The sequence below is a fragment of the Dipodomys spectabilis genome, unplaced genomic scaffold, assembly GCF_019054845.1.
Source record: "Dipodomys spectabilis isolate Male_0828 unplaced genomic scaffold, ASM1905484v1 ptg000499l, whole genome shotgun sequence".
Lineage (NCBI taxonomy): Eukaryota > Metazoa > Chordata > Mammalia > Rodentia > Heteromyidae > Dipodomys > Dipodomys spectabilis.
Genome location: NW_024871176.1, coordinates 1,220,575 through 1,240,977, shown reverse-complemented (window position 1 = coordinate 1,240,977; position 20,403 = coordinate 1,220,575). Strand labels below are relative to the sequence as shown.

At 55.5% G+C, this 20,403-nt stretch overlaps 1 protein-coding gene across 2 annotated transcripts; it reads right to left on the bottom strand.

Moving 5' to 3' along the window:
• Positions 1–69: 69 nt before the first annotated feature.
• On the bottom strand, positions 70–19,680 carry Rab35 (RAB35, member RAS oncogene family). Of its 2 annotated transcripts, XM_042669617.1 has the most exons (6): positions 19,485–19,664; positions 12,332–12,382; positions 7,897–8,020; positions 4,080–4,204; positions 3,752–3,876; positions 70–2,192 (listed from the first exon to the last, which is right to left on the bottom strand). In XM_042669617.1, the coding sequence occupies exons 1-6, from the start codon at positions 19,534–19,536 to the stop codon at positions 2,064–2,066; spliced, it is 606 nt and encodes a 201-aa protein (XP_042525551.1). In that variant the 5' UTR covers positions 19,537–19,664; the 3' UTR covers positions 70–2,063. The 2 variants fall into 2 exon arrangements, with proteins under 2 accessions (XP_042525551.1, XP_042525552.1); XM_042669618.1 differs by lacking the exon at positions 3,752–3,876 and having other exon boundaries at positions 2,086–2,192; positions 19,485–19,680.
• Between the last annotated feature and the right edge of the window lie 723 nt (positions 19,681–20,403).

The window sequence follows — 20,403 nt, the reverse complement described above, 5'->3', positions numbered from 1 at the left end:
CCCGTGGGTGGGAAAGAAGCCAGACCCACCGGAGCACAGGCGGGAGGGAGAGCAAACAGATCCTGGAAGGAAATTTGGCAGCTTGAATCTTTATTTTTAGTATGTTTTTTTAAAAAGCATCATTAGAAACTTTCAATACAGAAATAATCCTAGTAAACCATTGGAAAGTCTGTTTGACAGGAATCTCACATCAAGTCCTTCTAGCCCTGGGACCCCCGGCACTCGCTAACCCCGGTTCATGCCTGCGGCACTCAGCACGACGGGCGGCCATCACCCCACACCTGAGCCTAGATGTCCAGACGCCAGAAGCCCTCTAGTGCTCCAGCCTGGCTTAATGCTCAGGCAAGCGTGACACCCCACCGCGGGAGCCCCGAGCCCTGCGCATGCCCACCAGGCAGGCGCCTCCTCAGCCAGGACAATGCCAAGGACAGGGACTGCGCTGCTGCTCCCAGCTCCGCAGACAAGGCTGCCTGCTGCTCAGCCCGCCAGCGCAGCGCCCATCCACGCCCGCAGCTCCAAGGTGAAGGCCTTGTCACACGGGACCCCAGCTTTTGACACTTTGGACAAGTGGAGAGACAGGTGAGAAGAAACCCCCAGTTTTTATTGATTAAAAACCCATCCACAGTGTTAACATGGAAATTCTGCAGTCAGTGATTGTCCGGTCAGGGCTGTGCCTGGAAATTGCCTCGGACAGGAAATCTAGTCAAACACATCATGGTGTTGAGATCAGTTCTTCCCAGGTACGTGATCCTTTTACGGGAGAAGGGAATGAAGTGTGCGGAGAGGAGCAGTCATCAAATGCAGGTGGCCTTGGCTTTTCCTCCAGGGAACCGGCCTCCATCAAAACGGGCTGCCCCCACCCACGGCCATTTCTTCCCACATGCTACGAAATCCTACCACCTTCACACGAAAACAGCTCTGTCAGTGACCCAGTGCTGCCGCCCCAGCTCAGAGGCATCACCCCATCATTTGACAGCCCCTGATGTCCACTCCCACATCGAGGTGCTAGTACACAGACTCCGAACCCCAGCAGGAGGCCCCTGGGCCCACATGGTCCAGGGTGCAGGGCCCCTTCTCTTTTCCCAAGAAATGGAAAGAGCCTGGGCCCCAGATGACGGGAAGCAATTCACTGCTCTAAACGCGCTAGACCCTACAGGGGGACGGCACCCTGCACTGCGGGGCCAGCCAAGCCTTGGGAAGAAAATAATTGAGGAGCTTAATTAATTTAATTTGGCTTCACGTTTATCAGTTAAAATAATGCTCCTCTTCCACCCTGCTGCCCCCCACAAGCCCCACCTCTGCAGGCATACCCCTACCTGTCTGCTGGAACCGCAACATGTTGGGCTTAATTACAAGCCATGGCTCCCTGGGTATGCAGCAGAGGTTCTAGAAGGCAGGACAAGAAACGAGTAGGCCAAAGCTGAGTACTGACTTCCTCTCAGAACCAACAGCCCTGGGGCCAGCAGAGGTCGGGGCATGCCTCAAGGCCCCGGGGGTCCCAGCTCCCAGAGCAGCTGGGGGGCAGGAAAGTGGGCCGGCACAGGCCCTGGAGAGGGGTCAGACCCTGCGTGCCAGGGACAGCCTGTAGGAGAGAATGAGCAACGTGGAGCCCACGCCAAGGGTCCAGGTCAGCCAGACACAGCGACAAGGTGAGGCTGTCTCCTCAGGAAGCTGCTGGCGGCCAGATGGGCTGCGAGGGTGCGGGGTCTGTTCAGCAGGTTGGCATTAAGAAGGCAAAGCCAGAGCAGAACGAGGGTGTGCGGCTGGTTAAAGCAATATACACTATGTACAAACTGGTTAATCAGTCCGCTCAGCTGGCAGCGTCCTCGCCAAGTCCAGGCGCCTCGGCAGGCAGGAGGGCACCAGTGGGAAGGGCAGGCTCCTGCAACACCTTCTTGGCACTCGAGGGGGGAGGGAGAGGAAGTGCGGATGGCGCCTCCCGATACAAAAAACATGGAGAATTCTTTAAATAACGGCAGGAAACTGAGACTGTCCCCCGAGGAGCCTTCTGGGCCTCGGGCTGGGGGAGGGACCGCAGCGCAGTCTCTGCAGCGGCTGGGGCATTAGCAGCAGCGTTTCTTTCGTTTACTGTTCTTCGTGAGCTTCACCACGTCGTTCTGTTGCTGCTGCTGCTGTTTGGCCAGGTTGTCTTTCTTGGCTCGGAGAACCAGCTCTGTGATGCAGTTGAACATCTGGAGAGGAGATGGCAGAGCCCGCTTAGTGTGGAAGCCTCTGCGGGCTGCCACCGCTGCCTCCCAGCCAGCCCAGCTTCCTGGTCCTCAGTGCACTGGACTTACGTCCTCCAAACCCTTTCTTTTTGTTGGTTTGAGACAGGATCTCATTGTGTAGCCCAGGATGGCACTGAACCCATCATTCTCCCGCTTTAGCCCTCTAAGTGCTGGAATTACAGGCATGTGCTACCACATCCAGCCCTCAAAACCTTTTCTAGGAGGAGATAGTTCAAGGTCAAAAACAACAATAAAGAGCTGAGCGTATAGACTTGGGGAAGCTATTTTTTAGGGGTGTTCCAGTCCTTTTTTTACTAGAAAGAATCCTCTGGCTGGGCACCAGTGGCTCACGCCTGTAGTCCTGGCTATCCAAGAGGCTGAGATCTGAGGATCATGGTTCAAAGCCAGCCCAGGCAGGAAAGTCTGTGAGACTCTCATCTCCAATTAACCACCAGTAAACCGGAAGTAGTTCTGTGGCTCAAGTGGTAGAACTCTAGCCTTGAGCTGAAGAGCACAGGGACTGCACCCAAGCCCAGAGTTCAAGCCCCACAACTGACCAAAAAAAAAAAAAGAATCTGACAAGACAGGTAAAGGTGCCCTGTTCTAGACACAGCCAGAAGGAAGCCAGTCTGCTCACCCCAGGCCATCTCTTGGCTCACGGGCCTACCCATCCTGTCTAGAACCATTCCTCAACTACTTGATGTCCTTCCAGTACCAGAACTCAGGAAGCTGCATCCACCAAGCCACCTTCCTCACCTCCACTCCACCCAGAAAGGCGAGCGACGGCAGCAGCGGTGGTGGGATGGGAAGGGAAAGCCGAAGGCGGCAGAGCCAGTGCCTATGAGCACAAACTAGGCTAGGCTCCTACCCGTAAGTGAATGAAGCCCAGAGAGGGCAAGTCCACGATTCAGGTCCTGGCCTAAGGACCAAGCTCCTGAGGCACCAGGGACCCAATCTCCCTGGAGCCCTGGACTCCACTAAGGAGTCAGGGCCAGTGAGGCCAGCAAGGGGGTTTGTGGCAAAGCTCTGGCTTTCTTCCCCCGATTGACCAGTTTCCGTCTTCCCCCGATTGACCAGTTTCCACGGCGCACGTGAAGAGAAGGCTACACGATGCTGAGCAGCCCTAGCTGCTCACAGCAGGTGAGCTGTGGAGGCCACAGGAAAGCAAGCAGGACTCAGGAAGAGCCAGAGCAGGAGGCGCTGGCCGTGGGAGCAGAGGCAGCCAGTGAGGCAGGGTGCTGGGTGGAAATGCACGGCTTGGGGGCGGGACAGAGCGAAGTTTGACCCCACCTCTCACTAGTGTGACATTCCTAAAGCTATTAAACCCTTGGAGCCTCAGGTTCCCTATTAGAATGAAACACAGAGACAGATGAGAGATGGGCCTGGCACACTCAGGGCCCACAGCGGGCATCAAAGGTTGCTCACCAGCTGCCCTGATCCAGCTGGGAGAAAGGAGGCCTGGCTGCTGAAGCCGCAGGCGGCCCGGCCCGCCCCCTCCGCCCAGGGCCTCAGCTGGGCCTCACCTCTTCCACGTTGACGTTCTCCTTGGCGCTGGTCTCAAACAGCTGGATCCCCATCTGCCCGGCAAACTTGTAAGCATCTTCTGTCTCTACCACCTTCCGCTCCGGGTCGTCATTCTTATTGCCCACTTCAAGACAGGGCAGAGTCAGCCAGCTCCGCAAGAGCCCCGAGCGCCGCCTGCACCGCACCGCACCACCGCGCCGCCCGCACCACACCACCGTGCCGCCCGCACCACACCACCGTGCCGCCCGCACCACACCACCGTGCCGCCCCGCACCACCGTGCTGCCCGCCCCGCCCCGCCCCGCCCCGCCCCGGAGCCCGGCCTCACCTAATATTCGGCACACATCATCACAGTTCTGGTTGATTTCATGAAGCCACCGCTTGACGTTGACGAAGGATTCAGCACTGGTGACGTCATAAACCACAATGACCCCGTGGGTCCCCCGATAATACCTGTGGGGCCAAGAGCGCATGAGGCTTCAGCCCAGACAAGAGCAGCTGCTTCCCTCCATGGCCAGGCCCTGCACCCCGCTGCAGGCTCCCACAGCACTGGTGTCTCGTGCCTGTCCCCAGGGCATCAGAGAGGAGGGGTGCTGGCCCAGAGGTGACAGACCAGGTCTGAGGAGTCACCCCAGGGGATTCAGGGTCTGCCAGCAGCTGGAGGCTTCTATGAAGTTCTCATTTTCTCTTTAGAATTCAGGCAAATTTTGTGTTTGCCATCCGAGGGTCACGATCCTTGCTCAAACATTCAGAACTTTCTCTCCTGAAATCTGGTTTAGTAAAATGCCATTCCCAGAAGCTGCTTCATTCGTGGAGCCCTGGCAAAGCGCACCCCTCCCTTCCTGCATCTCTGGGCTCCGGGGGGGCTGGGCAGCAACAAGAACACGTAAGGCTGGGGCCTAGCCATCCAAACCTTGCAGAAGAGCTGCTACAAGGTCTGGAAGGAAGATGTGGTTCCTCGTGCTGGTGGCTCGGGACAGGTGGAGGACATCAACTCCAAGAAGCCTGGTGCTGACCCTCTCAGTGCACGGCCACAGCGCAGGCCCTCAATGCCTATGGGCTTCTGAGAACCCCCCAAGGGACACAAACCCTGTGGACAGGCTGCTTCTCCCCGCCTGCTGGCTGCTGCTACCCAGTGTGGGGAGCCCTTCTCCCAAAGCCCAGCTCCGAGGGGGTGCGGGCCGGGCAGGGAGCGGGAGCAGCGGCTGGGCTGGCAGTGCCGCTCCGTTCCCATCCGCCCGCCCATGAGCTCTCTGCCGCCTCCTCACATTACAGGCCGATCTGAGGACAAAAGAACACGGCTCCATCTCTAACATGCTAGGACTTCAAGGTTACTGCTTTTGCCTCAGTTTCCACAACCATAAAATGGGGGTGCTTGTACTCACCTCTTGGGGTTATGTGAGGCGTTAAAAAGGTAACACAGATACCCCAAGGGCGGAATGCTCCTTATCATTCTTCCGGCTCCTGCCGGGGCAATCTGGGGTCCCAGATAGAGGTGGCGGGGGGCCCTGGAGGGCACCGTGAGTGGCCTCTGCAGCTGTTCCTCCACCCAGGGTGGGTGTTCACTTGGCCCACAGCCTGAACCCGCCCCAGCCCCAGCCCCAGCCCCAAGGCAGCTGCTGCCCCGAGCACCAGCTCATCACCCAGCAGCTTGATGGTAGCCTCTAGGGTGGACCCTGATCCCTGTCAGCAGAATGCCCCTGCACCCGAGAAGTGCCCCAGCGTGGCCTTGGGCAGAGCCCCTGCCACTCCTCAGCACCGTGCTTGCGCTGGGCAAGGGACAGGCCTTCATCTGCGCAAGCTCTGGGCTGAGGAGCAGGTGGGCGCAGAGCTCAGGCCAGGCACTGGGCCAAGCCCCTCACACCCACTACCTTGTTCATCTTTGTAGCAACTCAGTCCAACAGAAGCCACTGTGGCCATGTGCCAGGGAGGACAGAGGACACGGTGAGGGGAGAGTCTGGCTAGCATCCTGGGGCTCGGGTCTGAGTCCCCAGCCCAGGGTCAAGTCACCCACCCTTAGTACTTCCCTCTTTTCTCCCCCCACCTCCCCACAGCTGCCCCTCAGACAAGCAAACTAGAGCTGCTCAGGGAGAGGGAGCAAGTCTTGTGAAGACCAGCAGGATGCAGTTTTGCTCCGTATCAGTGCTCAGGATCAGACAAGGCCACATCCGGTACCCTCACTGGCCCAGACCCCCCCCAACTACCAACACGGGGTGACAAGTGTGTGGTGTCTCCCCAGACAGGCAAGCAGGACCCCAGTGAGTCCACGGGCCCCAGCACCGAGACCTCCTCTCCTCCTGCACCCACAATAACACACTTGTCCTCAGGGTGCTGAGTTACTTCTCCAAGTCTCCCCGACAGAGGGGCAGCTCAGCCTCCGCTCACCTCGCCCAGCCCAAAGGGCGCAGACTTCATGGTGGGGAGCAGCAGCGGCATTACAGAGAAGGCCTCGACGCCCTAGCCCCCTGCCCGGGGCACAGGCCTTTTGTCCCTGCTGCCGTGAACTCCTAAACTGGTTTTTAACCCCCAGAGCCGGGGAAAGGCCTAAGCTTTGGCACCAGATGAACTTCAGTTCCAATCCTAAGTAATCAAGAGAGGCATTCGTGTGACTCCCAAGCTGTTCACAGGCCTCCTTACTGGGACCACGTGTGTTTGGTGATACACCCGGGCCGCAGTGAGGGCGTGGCTTCGGTTGCAGCTCTGCCAACCCGAACCCTTACGAGGGGCCCTTGCTCGGGTCCATGGGCTCCCAGCTGCTCCACTGTTTGGCTTTTGGTGGGAGTGGTGGTGTTGAGGGTTGTGCTCAGCAAGCTCTCTACCACTTGAGCCACACCTGAGACTCTTTTTTTTTTTTGGGTCCGGCCGTGGGGCCTGAACTCTGGGCCTGGGCGCTGTCCCTCAGCTCTTCAGCTCAAGGCTAGCGCTCTACCACTTGAGCTACAGTGCTGCGTCCCGCTTTTTTCTTATGTGGTGCTGAGGAATCGAACCCAGGGCCTCGAGCATGCAAGGCAAGCGCTCTACCACTGAGCCACCTTCCCAGCCCCACACCTGAGACTTGATGTCGTCCTACACCAAGAAGCCTGACCCAAAAGCCCTCGCCTCCGGTGGCGCGCACCCGTGTGTCATCACAGAGCGCCTTCGGGGAGCCCGGCCAAGACGCTCATGTGCCCACTGCAGGGCTGATGCTGGCAGCCTCTCTCGGCTAGCACAGTCCACACAGCGCCTGTGCCTCCTTCCTGCCCAGCCCTGCGCCTCCTCACTCACCACCCCTACCATGGGATCCTGAAAGCCCAGGACAGACATCTGAGTGTCTATACTGAAGGGGGGCAGGGGCCTCTCCCAGGGGGATGCCACCCATGCCTGGCTGAGTCCACTGACAGGAACTGCTCTGGGGAGAGGTCCCGGGAATTCCCACAGAAGGCCAGACCCCAGCCCCTCTGCTGGAGCCAGCCCTGGCTCTGCCATCACTGGGGACAGACCACTGCTCAGAGGCTCACTCATCCGTACAACGGTGGGAGAAGTCAGCAAGAAGACTCAGGAAAAGCACAAAGTGGGGACTGGGCCTTGGACCTCAGCATTCAAACCCTGCACGGTAACCCGCAGGGAAACAAGCACGCACTCCGTCTAGGCGACTTGCCCAAGAACCCAGAGCAGAGCAGACATTCCCATCTCGAGCGTCCCGCCTCTCCACCCTGCACCTTCCTGGACTCTGTTCCACTCAGAGCTCAAGAACTGACAGCCCCGCGGCAGAACCCCGAGCTTTGCTCCTCTTGCGGCCAAGGGCCTCCACGGAGCAAAAGCAGCGGGGAGCAGAGCTCCAGTCAAGAGTTTGGGGGGGAGAAATGGAGGAAGGGGTTCTCCACAGCCACATGTCCCCACAGATTCATCCCTGAAGAGTTAGGGTAGATGCCCAGAGCCCTACCAGCAGGAACTGCCTGGCCAGTGTGTGGGTGGGCAGAGCCCTTCACATGCACTGGGGTGACAGAGCTGCCACCGCTAGCTGGGGGAAGCTGTGCCCAGGGGAGGGGACCAGAGCCAGCACTCAGCCCGGTCTGCCCACCCCACGCAAGCCAGGGCATGGCAATGCCTCTTCGGGCATCTTCAGGAAGAGGAAGGGGCTCCGGGGCAGGGGGGGTTGGACTCACGTGGAGGTGATGGTGCGGAAGCGCTCTTGCCCTGCCGTGTCCCAGATCTGCAGCTTCACTTTCTCCCCGTTGATCTCCACAGTCCGAATCTTGAAGTCCACTCCAATTGTGGTGATGTAGCTGCCTGCACACATGCAGCCCGTCAGCCAGGGCCAGTGGGGAGCCCTGGCCTCCACGTCCCAAACTGCACAGGGCAGATCTCGGGAGCCTAACACCCACCCCACGAGATTCCTGAGCAAAGAGCCCTGATGGAGTCCACTGTGGAAGGGAGGCAGGATACAAGGCGACAAACTAAGAAAGATGACGTTTCACAGCGGGAATGCCACAAAGGAAATACACTGGGATGTGACTCGGGGAAAAGAGACAGGCTCCACTAGAATGGCAGGTCAGGTCACCTGTGACTTGAGAATGGAGCAGACCTATGATTCACTACAGGTTTTTCTCTTTCGTTCTTTGCAAAAAAAGAAGAAGGAGAAGGAGAAGAAGAAGAAGAAAGAAGAAGAAGAGGAGGAGGAGGAGGAGGAGGAGGAGGAGGAGGAAGAAGAGGAGGAGGAGGAGGAGGAAGAAGAAGTATTTAAAAGACTCAGAAAGCTGACTTCCTAACATAGGAAATACAAGATGGAAAATGAACTTATGCAACTTGTGGGCAGGAGGGGGAAATAGGGAGAAAGCGAAGGGAAGATGACATTGTCCAAAAAGAAATGTTCTCATGCTAGGCCTCAGTGGCTCACACCTGTAATCCTAGCTACTCAAGAGGCTGAGATCTTAGGATCACAGTTCAAAGCCAGCCCAGGCAAGAAAAGTTTGTGAGACTCTTATCTCCAATTAAGCACCCAAAAGCTGGAAGTAGAGCTGTGGCTCAAATACTAGAGTGCTAATCTTGAGCAAGCTCAGGGACAGTGCCCGGACCGAGTTCAAGCACACACGCACACACACACACACTCATTATTACATGACTTACAAAATGGTAACCCCTCTGTACATCACCTAATAAAATTATATTTTAAAAAATTAAATAATCCGGGCGCCGGTGGCTCATGCCTGTAATCCTAGCTACTCAGATGGCTGAGATCTGAGGATCGTGGTTCAAAGCCAGACTGGGCAAGAAAGTCAGTGAGACTCTTATCTCCAATAAAGCACTACAAAACCAGAAGTGGCGCTGTGGCTCAGCAATAGAACGCTCGTCTTGAGCTGAAGAGCGCAGGGACAGCGCTCAGGCCCAGAGTTCAAGCCCCACGACCGACCAAAAAAAAAAAAAAAAAATTAAATGGTCCAGAAAACTAACTTCGTAACATACTAACAGGGTGTAACCTAAAGCACTGATCCAGGCAGAGATGATGAGTCCACGGTCTGCAAGGCCAAGCCATAGCCGGGCAGGCCGGGAATCCACGGCTGACATCTAGGTCTCTGTGTCATTTTGACGACGTAGATTGTTTCCTGTGTGCGATGGGAAGGACTGAGTCTCCACCAGGACACGAGCTGCGGGGTTTTTGTTCATGGGGTTTTTTTTGTATTTTTTATTGTTTTTATAAAGGTGATGTCCAGAGGGGTTACAGTTACGTAAGTCAGGTAAAGATGACGTTTAATGACCTGCTTGGGGCATCTCTGTGGAAGGTGGATTTGAGAAGAGCCGGTATGACGCGCCAGTCCAGTCTAGGCTGACAAAGGCTCGCCTACTCTGAGCAGTCTCGCTCCGTTCACAGCGTGCCACATCACATTGTGCAGGAGACAGACATACAGAGATACATACATGCACACACATACATACGCACACACAAATCATCATAAGAAGTGTGGGAAAGGTCAAAGTTTAGGGTGAGGTAGAAATCAAGGCAATAGGGGGAGGGGGGTCATAGCTGGGCTCCACTTGAAAGAATAGGTAAGAAAGGTCATACTCAAGAGGAGCAGAGAGGCCCCACATGGAAGCAAGCAGCTAAGGCCAAAACCCAGTCAGAAACCAAGCTAGCACCTGATTCAGTTCAGGGGCCAGAAAACCCAGCGACTTACATGGTTAGGAACTAAACAAACAGCTGATGGTTGAATGAATGTACATGCGAGTGAGCCAGAAAAAAAAGGAGTAAGCCGACTGCTGGTGGCTTAGGCCTGGAACCCTAGCTACTCAGGAAGCTGAGATCTGAGGATTTTGGTTCAAATTCAACCTGGGCAGGAAAGCCTGTGAGACTCTTATCTCCAATTAACCACCAAAAAGCAGGAAGTGGAGCTGTGGTTCAAGTGATAGAACATCATTAGCCTTGAGCACAAAGGCTCAGGGACAGTACCCAGGCCCTGAGTTCAAGCTCAGGACCAGCATGCATGTGCGCACACACGTGTGCGTGCGTTCCCTCTCTCTCTCTCTCTCACACACTCACACACATACGCACACGCACGCACGCACGCAGAATAAGAAGGGAAGTTGGAAAGAAAATAGAAGATCAGAGGTCTCCAATCAGGGAAGATCTTGTTTCCATATATCAGGCACTGTCTGGGGACAATTTTGGTTGTCACAGTGCCATGGGCATCTAGGAGGCTGATCTGACTCAGCATCCCCCCATCCCCGCCACACACACACAACACAGAATTGCAGGGCCCAGCGTCAAGAGTGTGACATGGAGAAGCCCTGCTGTAAACCCTGCTCAGGTGAGACAGGGCCGCGGGGATCTGACACAGAAGCATGGCTGCCGAGCCACGGATCAGTGGTGTGGGAATGTTCCTACTGAGAACCAACAGTGGGCTAAGATACCGGAAGTCCACTTGAGGAGAGGAGACCACAAAGCATCCCCTAGAGCGGGCAGCTGACAGGCAGAGAGACGATTCCTGGCCTAAGCAGAGGCTGCCCAGTAGTTCATCTAACAGCCACAATGAACAGTGGGCGATTACTGGGCTCCAGGCACTGGGTCCTGGGCTCTCAGGTGTGCCTAATCCCACCACGTCAGAGGGACAGCGACATTTCTACAACTTGAGGCTGAGTCACTCCCTCAAGGTCACATGGAGAAGCTAACTTTCCAATGACTATTGCTGCAGACATTGCTGGAGGTGGACAAGGCAGCAATTTCTGCACTGATCAGAGCTGACAAGGAGCACTTTCAATCCCTTCAAATTATCTCAGTATCTCTGCAAGGGAAAAGAAGACATGCCTCAGACCCAATGGCCCCGTGACCTCACTTCTGGGGAACCCCGTACACACGTGTAAGTATGCCGAGTAAGGTGGGACCACAGAAGCCCCCAGAAGCCACACACTAGCGTGAGCCCTGTGGCGGAGTATTACATGCGCACCCAGCACACAAAACTACACAGCCACTGCCACCCAGGGAGGCCTGTGGCTGGCAGGGTGAAAGCATAATTCTGATAGAGAGGAGCAAAGTTTCTGAAGAACAGGTGGAGTCAAAAAACAGTGGAGGCTGGGAAGATGGCTCAGTGGTAGAGCGCTTGCCTTGCATGCTCGAGGCCCTGGGTTCGATTCCTCAGCACCACATAAGCAAAAAGAAAAAAGCCGGAAGTGGCGCTGTGGCTCAAGTGGTAGAGCGCTAGCCTTGAGCTGAAGAGCTGAGGGACAGCACCCAGGCCCAGAGTTCAGGCCCCACTACTGGACCCCCCCCCAAAAACAAAAACAAAAACAAAAAAAAACAGTGGAGGCTGGGCACCAGTGCTCCTGTCTGTAATCCTAGCTACTCAGGAGGCTGAGACCTAAGGATTGTGGTTTAAAGCCAGCCCAGGCAGGAAAGTCCATGAGACTCTTATCTCCAATAAACCACCAGAAAACTGAAGAGGCACAGGGGCTCAAGTGGTAGAGTGCTGGCCTTGAGCTGAAGAACTAAGGCACAGTGCCCAGGCCCAGAGTTCAAGCCCCACGACAAAAAAAAAAAAAAAAAAGTGGAAAAAGCAGTTGCTGGTAGCTCATACCTGTCATCTAGCTACTCAGGAGGCTGAGATCTGAGGAGTACAGTTCAAAGCCAGTCTGAGAAGGGAAGTCCATGAGACTCTTATCTCCAATTGACCACCAGAAAACAAGGTAGAGCTGTGGCCCAAGTGGTAGAGTGCTAGCCTTGAATAAAAGAGCTCAAGGATAGTGCCAGGTCCTGAGTTCAAGCCCCATAACTCAAAAAAAAAAAAAAAAAAGTGGAAAGATACACCCCACACCAAGCAGAGGTTCTTAGGGCAGCAGGAGGTACATGCTTGAGATTTCCAACAGGAAGACGTCTTGTAAATGCTGAGTGTAAGGAGACAGATCCTGGGCCAAGAAAGGAGAACAGTCAGGCTCTCTGAACAGGTAGACTGCGACAATACAGAGCTAGAAGCTACGACTACCATCCTCCTTGGCCATCCTTGGACAACCAAAATGAGAAAGTTCCACGAGTTAGACAGAAGCCATGTGCTCCGAGCTGGGGAAGAGGATTTCAAGACTGAAATGCCTCCGCAGCAGCCGGGGAGGACTTACCTGAGAACGTGTTGTCTGCGAATCGCAACAGCAAGCTGCTCTTGCCCACACCTGCAAGAGAGAAAGCACAGGGGCGAGCAGGGCGTGAGTTCCTCCTCCCAGCCAACTTCTGAGCACCAAGTCTAAACACGCTCAGAGCTGGACACCAGTGGCTCACGACTGTAATCCTAGCTACTCAGGAGGCTGAGATCTGAGGATCATGGCTTGAATCCAGCCCAGGAAGGAAAGTCCACTGAGACTCTTATCTTACAATAACAACAACAGCAACAAAGTGGAGGTGTGACTCAAGTGGCAGAGTGTTAGCCTTGAGCAAAAAAGCTAAGGGACAGTGCCCAGACCTTGAGTTGAAGCCCAGTACAGGCACAAGAAAAAGGCGGCTCGGTGTGGCGGATGCTCTCCAAGCAGCCACACACCAAGAACATTTCTTCCAGTCAATCCCTGACCTTTTCCTTCGTCCTCATGTAAGACAAGCTGCTCTCAACTCCCCTGGGGGAGGTGACAGAGACTTGTGCCCAAGCCCAGTGCCGAGGGCTGTCCTGGCAGGCTGGAGGGAGATACCAGACAACAGAGACCGAGAGACCAAGTGATGCCCTGAAGGGCGTCGCTGCCATAGATGCCAAGCCCACACCCTATGTATGCAGCGTTTGCCTGCAAGTAACTCCAACAAGGAGCTGGAGAGCCGGGATGAACCCTTATTTCAATCAGGGCTTTTCTGCAGGTAAGGACATTGAGGCCCACACAACTAGAAGCGACTGTCCCCCGTTCCCCATCCCCCACACTGAGTCAGCACCAACTGGGCGAGCAGGTGGGTGGCAGAGTCTCCAGGACCCCTATCAGGCCATCAGCCTACGTTTGTTCAGATGTCTGCACTTACCACAGCAGCTCCTGGCTGTTTACTGCAAAACTGGAGGGGGGGGAGGGACCTTAACCAACTGCAGCTTTCCTGCCCTCCTGCCCCTCCCTCCCACCCTCCCCTCACCACCCCCAAGTCCAGCCAGGCCAACTGGCCTCAGGAGGAAATGATTAACATGTATGCATGTACTGAGTTCTGTCTGTGTGGTGGGCACTTGGGTGCTCCCAGAACTCATACTCCATCTCCTGAGAGTAGGAAATAGCAGCTGAGCGTCTGAGCAGTTCATTTAAGTCTCTGCACCAAAGAGGAGGAAGACCCAAACTCAGGACACCACAATACCCACTGTCAGGGGACTCTTTGTTTCCCTTTGGTGCCAGTGCTGGGGCTTGAAAAGGCCTCAGCCTCACGCTCAGCTCTTTCTTTTTTCTTTTCTTTTCTTTTTTTGATTGGTTGTGGGGCTTGAACTCAGGGCCTGAGCTCTATCCCTGAGCTCTCTTGCTCAAGGCTAGCGCTCTACAACTCTGAACCACAGTGCCACCTCCAGTTTTCTGGTGGTTAATTGAAGAGTCTCATGGACTTTCCTGCCCAGGCTGGCTTTGAACCATGATCCTTAGTTCACAGCCTCCAGAGTAACTAGGATGACAGGTGTGAGCCCAGCCTTTGTTCAGCTTTTTCAATCACAGCTCTACCATTTGAGCCATACCTCCACTTCGGGCTTGTTGTTAACTGGGGATAAAGCCTGGCAGATCTGTCCACCTGGGTTGGCTTCAAACTTTGATCCTCAGATCTCAGCCTTCTGAGTAGCTAGGATGACAGGCGTGAGCCATTGGCACCTAGCTTAGGGGAATCTCAATATACCAAGGGAGTGGAATAAAGCGACCTCACGCGGCTGCTACATCTCACTCCAGTTAGAAACACCAAACTCTTTCATGACCTTAACCTCGGATCTAATAAATACCATGTGACTACATGCAGATTTGGGGCGCATGCGCCCTGTTGTGGGAGACACCCATGGCTCTAATCAGGTTCTCAAAAACACTGCCTTCACCCTAGCCTCCAAGGAACCAGGTAGCAAACCACCACTGCAGGCCAAGCCCAGCTGCTCTGAACCTAGCCCAACACCTCTCCAGTTAGTCCTCTCTCAGGATCTCTTCTGGGGATGCCCCGGAGGATTGCATCCTGAGTACATCAGGGGCCTGCTATCCCAAGGACAGGCCCGGGGCAAGGCAAGGCCCTCCTGGGCGGGCAGATGCCAGGCCCGGGGCACCTGTGTTCTTACCCGGCACCACTTCCTCCTTGCTCCACCCACCATGAGGCTTCCTGCTCAGCCCGTCTCTACAGAGCTCTGCCTGACACTGACACCTGCTGCTCCATTTGCTTCCTTTGCTTCCTCCTGCTGCCTTCTGGGTCCAGCTTGCTCAGCTAAAAATTGCTGTCTGGGCCACTAGGCCTTGAGCTTCTCCAGGACACAAACCTGGCCTCTTCACCCTGTCATTCACAGTGCTGTGAGCCAGGCCCAGCACCCAGGAGGGACAAACAAAACAATTTCCATCCATCCATACCTGAAGTAATTGCATCCTACCGACAGCTATACAAAAAGCAGTAGCTTTCAGACTTTGGGGGAACAGCAGAGTCCTTTTTTTTTTTTTTTGGGGGGGGGGGTGTCGGTCATAGGTCTTGAACTCTGGGCCTGGGCACTAGCCCTCAGCTCTTCAGCTCAAGACAAGTGCTCTACAACTTGAGCCACAACACCACTTCTGGTTTTCTGGTGGTTTATTGGAGATAAGAGTCTCATGGACTTTCCTGCCTAGGCTGGCTTTAAACTGTGATCCTCAGATCTCAGCCTCCTTAGTAGCTAGGATTACAGGCGTGAGCCTGTAATCCTAAGTGATTATTTCATCCAAATCTACTATGACACACGGTGGCACAGCCAGGTCCACTCCACTACCCCCATGCTCCTGACAGAGCAGATGAAAACCACTGGGCTGCACAATGGCCGTGAGTCACCATGTGGTATTACAGCAACCTCCAACAACGTGATGTCCACTGCCATAGGCCACCTTCCGAAAATCCCTGCTACCACCTAACTACAGCACTGGCAGAAGGTACCCATGGCCACATTCACATAAAACACTGCTACTCCAGCCGGGCGCTGCTAGCTCACGCCTATAGTCCTAGCAACTCAGGAGGCTGAGATCTGAGGATCACAGTTCAAAGTCAGCCTGGGCAGGAAACTCTGCGAGACTCTTATCTTCAATTAATTGGGAGAAAACTGGAAGTGGCACTGTGGCTCAAGCAGCAGAGTGCTCGCTTTGAGCTGAAGAGCTGAGGGACAGCACCTAGGCCCAGAGTTCAAGCCCCACGACCGACAGGGGAAAAAACAAAACAAAAAACCACTGCTACTCCAAGCAGGGTGGTTCATGCCTATTAGTAATCTCAGCTACTCAGGAAGCTGAGATCTGAGGATCACAGTTCGAATCCTACCTGGGCAGGAAAAGTCTGTGAGACTCATCTCCAATTAACCACAAAAAAGCGAGAAGTGGAGCTGTGGTTCAAGTGGTAGAGCACTAGCCTTGAGGGAAAAAAAGCAAAAAAACAACCAACCACTACTCCAGCCTTCTCTCCCCTACACAAAGCACAGGCCCCAGCACATCCAACACCTCCTGGTAGTGAGGCGATGCCACATTCAGCCATCACACTCCTCTGCGTGCCAGCCACCCTGACTCTGCTCCTTCCGTGGGCCACATGCCCCTCATTCCTCTCTGCTTCAGTTCCAGCCTGCTGTGGACCCAAATAAAGTGACCCCAATTTTCATCCATCTCATTGTGTACCCTGATAAGTCACATCCTCCAGAGCCTTAGTTTACTCATCTGTAAAGTGGAGGGATTTAAGTGGGTCTGATGGCCACGCTAGCCTCCAGCTTTTTGAAGAGTGAAGATGGCTTGCCCAGTGGATGCTGTTATAAATCAAGAGTCAAGCCAGGCGCTTAGTGGCTCACCTACTCAGGAGGCTGAGATCTGAGGATCATGCTTTGAAGCCAACCCATGTGGACAAATACAAGACAATTATCTTCAATTAACCAGCAAGAAACCAGAATTGGAGTGTGGCTCAAATGGTGAAGGAACACTAGCCTTGAGCCAAGTGTGACCCCGAGGCCCTGAGTTCAAGCCCCAGTACTGGCACACACAAAAATCAATAATAATAATCAAGAGCCAGTGACTAAAGAGCAGAAAAAAAAGTACAGAACCTCAGGCATAAAGAAGAGATGCAAAAGCCAAGGAAACACATTCCAGAAGCGTGTACAATGTGGCAGAGTGGGAAGAAGAACTCTAGATTTATAAAGAAACTAGCATTCATTGAGGGCCTGCTGTTTGCCAACCTAACACCAGCTGCTCTCACGTTTTAGCATAGATGTGCATTAGCTCCTGACTTTGTCTCTGACAAGCTGTGTGACTTGGGACAAGCCAGTTACCTCCTCTGAGCATGGCCAACCATACAGGCCATGGGTGAGAATCAGATGAGAAAGCCTCTGTGAAATCATGTTCTCTCTCTCTCTCTCTCTCTCTCTCTCACTCACACACACACACACACACACACACACACACACACACACACACACACACGCAGACTAAATGTCAGGCTCTCTGTTCAGCTGCAAAGCTTAGTTTGAACTATCACTGGTGGCTTACACCTGTAATCCTAGCTATGCAGGAGGGTGAGATCTGAGGATCACTGTTCAAAGCCAGCCCTAACAGAAAATTTGGTGAGACTCTTATCTCCAATTAGCCACTAAAAAGCCGGAAGTGAAGAATGCTAGCCTTGAGCAGCCCTAAATCTGTTTTATTTGTACTCAGGACCAACACACACACACACACACACACACACACACACACACACACACACACAGTGCGGAAAGCAGAGCTGTGGCTTAAATAGTAGAGTCCCAGCACACACACACACACACACACACACACACACACACACACAGAGTGCGGAAAGCAGAGCTGTGGCTTAAATAGTAGAGTCCCAGCCTTGAGCTAAGAGATAGTGTCCAAGCCCTAAGTTCAAGCCCTAGTACCAGCCAAAAAAAAAAAAAAAAAGCTAGAACTTCCATGGCTACCATTAATTGTTGGGCTTTGAATATCAGCTAACATCAGGAGAAATCAAATAGCAATGCACCTTAACTCCTCTACACAACCCAGGCTACATACTCAGACTGAACTCATAGCCAGACCACAGAAATCTTGACCCAGTGAGTCTTCTCCCACACCTGACTTCTGAGTAGGGGAAAAAAATCAATAAACCATGTAAAATGCACAGTAAGAAAGCAGCTAAAACCATCCCCAGGGTTTCTTGGAGGAGAAAAGCCAGCAAACGCTGCATCTTCTTGCTGAGTTTAAGCCTTTCATTTTTAAAGATCAACACAGAGGCCAGAGATGTCTTGCAGGGGGATAAAGACAGACCTTTGCCAGAGCAGACTGACTTTAACCAAGGCCAGAGCAGAAGGCAAATGCTACATAGGCAGAGCCTCGGGACCCTGGGGTGAACCAAAGGCCAAGTCCAAGTGAGAGACTCGGCAGCTTGCTTGGTTCCCTTCATTCAAACCACAACCAATCAGACCTCCACCTTCCTCACTTCTTCCCCAACCACAATTACTCTTCCATCTCATTGGAACGCCAACAAATCGGCACCATTTGTTGCTGCCCACAACCTGGGACAGCACGATGGAATCCTGGAGCCAAAGAAGTGAGAAAAGAGTGCAGGATCCAAGGGTTTCAGTGCCCACTGGCTTCTGAACCCTGAGTTCCCTCCCCCCCTCCCACCCATCCTGTTTTTTTTCTCATTTTTGCGGCTCCAGGATCCCCTCCTGCTATCCCAAGTTGTGGGTAACAAATCCACCAAGCACATCCCCGTCCAGCTCCCCAGGTGGGAGCACTTCCATCACCCATCTATGGCACTGCCCGCCACTCAACCCTCCTCCTACATCCTGGGTTTCACAAGGGATTCGCTCCCCTTATCTCCTCAACTGTCCATGAGCCCTACAACCAACCTGGCCTCTACTTCCAGTCACATGATCCTCATCCGGATCCACAACTGAAGTCTGGTCTATAAACTTAGCTGCTCCCTAGGCCTCCTTCCAGGACACCATGTAATCCCAGCAATTTAACTACGCTCCCATAAACCTCCTGGGGCCTGCCTTCCTGACCTCTCGGTCACCCAATAAACCTGCACACCTGTCACATTCCAAACACCTCTAAACCCTCCCTGCCCCTTGCCAGAAACCAAAATATCTTTTCTAAGGACATTGGATAATCATTCATTCATTCATTCATTCAACACCTACATACGAAAACACTGTTCGTTCATTCATTCCACAACTATGTATTCCATACTTACTGGGTGCCAGGCACTATTCTATGAACAGGAGATCTGAACTAGGAGTGCTGGGCCAGACACATTGGGGGATCGGCCCGCAATACCTCTCTGGTATAGAGGAAGCTGAGAGAAGCCTCTGCGCCCTGGCTGGGTGTGCCAACACTATGTGTGTGCACTATCTCAATGAATACTCCACAGCGGCCTTGGAAGGAGGCAGCCCGACCATCATTCCACTTCACAGACGTGCAAACTGAACCACGCCGAGATTTAATGATCACCCAACGCGAAATCTGCGGAAGCGCTCTTACCTGCCCCTTTCATTTACACCTCACAGCAACCCCACGAGGGCCGAGGACACGGGGCACCTCCCCGCCCCCCGACTTTTAACAGAGGCGTGGGTCTTACAAAGGAGCCTGACGGTGACACCGACAGCTAGCACTTACTTAGAGCTGACTTCACCCGGGGTCAGGCTCCGAGCACTTTGCCCACTTTATCTCGGCACCTACTCACAACTACCCAGCGAGGAAGGTCTCCATTTCCCAGATGCGGAAACTGAGGTTCGGAAAGGCGAAGCAACTTGCCCAAGGTCACCGAGTTGAACAAACTGATGGTCCCGGGTCTCGAACCCGGGTCTCTCCGATTCCGGACATCGTGAGACTTGACCAAGGTCACACGTGAGGCCGGAGCGGGCGCGGGGAGTGGACCCCGCACGCCCGGCCCCTGGGCTCCGCCGCCCGGCGGGCTGGCAGCGGCCGGAGCCCCCGGCGCACCCCCCGCCCCCGGGGCTCGGGTCCGCCGGGCGGCCCCGCCCGCCCGCCCGCCTCCCGCCCCGCGCGGCCGGCACCTCCCCGCCCGCCCGCCCCGAGGCCCCCGCGGGCCGCGCCCGGCAGGGCCCGCGCCGCCTCCGGCCGCCGCGGCCCTCACCGCTGTCGCCGATGATGAGCAGCTTGAAGAGGTGGTCGTAGTCCCGGGCCATGGCGGGCGGGGGCGGAACGCGCGGGCGGCCGGGCGGGGTCGGTGCTGGCCTCGCGATCCGCAGCTCCCTCCGGGCTGCTCCGGCAGCGGCGGATCCACTTCCCGAACAAACAGCCGGAACTGACAGAAACACCTCCCTCCGCACCCCCTCCTCCTCCTCCTCCTCACAGCCGCCGCCGGGGCCACCGCCTCCCTTCTTCCCGCCCCGCCCCACGACTGCGCAGGCGCAGCGCCTGGTGCCGCCTCTACGCAGCCGCAGTCCCGGCCGGCCGCGCCCTCGTCGCGCACGCACGGGCCCCGCGCACGCGCCCTGGCGAAGCCCCGGCGAGCGTCGCCGTCGCGGCTCGCGGACCCGCGCTCCTGTCCGGCGCCGAGTGGAAGCGACCGAGGGTGGCGGCGGAGCCTGCCCGTGGACGTTCCGTTCCCTCATCCTCGAGACCCGGGGGCGCGGCGGAGAGGCGGGGACCCCGGCCCGAGGGTCGGGCCCGGCGGACCGGCGCGGCGCGGGGAGCGTGCGGGGCCTGGAGGCCGGCCGGCGAGCGCGACGGGACCCGGGGCGCCCGCGGGCGCCGGCGCCGCCGAGCTGCGACTTCGGTAACACTGCCGGGCCGTTCCCGCGTCCCAGCGCCGGGCGGCGGGGGGCCCGGGCCGCCCGACGCCGAGGGGTGCTCGGCGTGGCGCCTCCCCCGCCCCCCGGTGCGGCCCCGCCGTCCGCCCCGCGGAGCTGCGGGCTGTCCCCTTCCCTTTCACCCGCCTCGTCCTTTCCAGGCCCACACCCCGTGGGTTTTGTGTCAGACCTTCTTTGGGCTTGGTAAAATACTAGTGCCGGATGCCAGTGTGGCCCGCGCCTGTAATCCTGGCTCTTCAG

What these genes read in the sequence shown, in the direction of transcription:
- Rab35 (XM_042669617.1), bottom strand. Translation starts at nt 19,536, where the DNA reads ATGGCCCGGGACTACGACCACCTCTTCAAGCTGCTCATCATCGGCGAC. An exon ending in GCTCATCATCGGCGACAGCG is followed by an intron (nt 12,383 to 19,484) that starts GTGAGGGCCGCG and finishes TCTCTCTTGCAG; the next exon opens with GTGTGGGCAAGAGCAGCTTG. An exon ending in TGATGTGTGCCGAATATTAG is followed by an intron (nt 3,877 to 4,079) that starts GTGAGGCCGGGC and finishes CCTGTCTTGAAG; the next exon opens with TGGGCAATAAGAATGACGAC.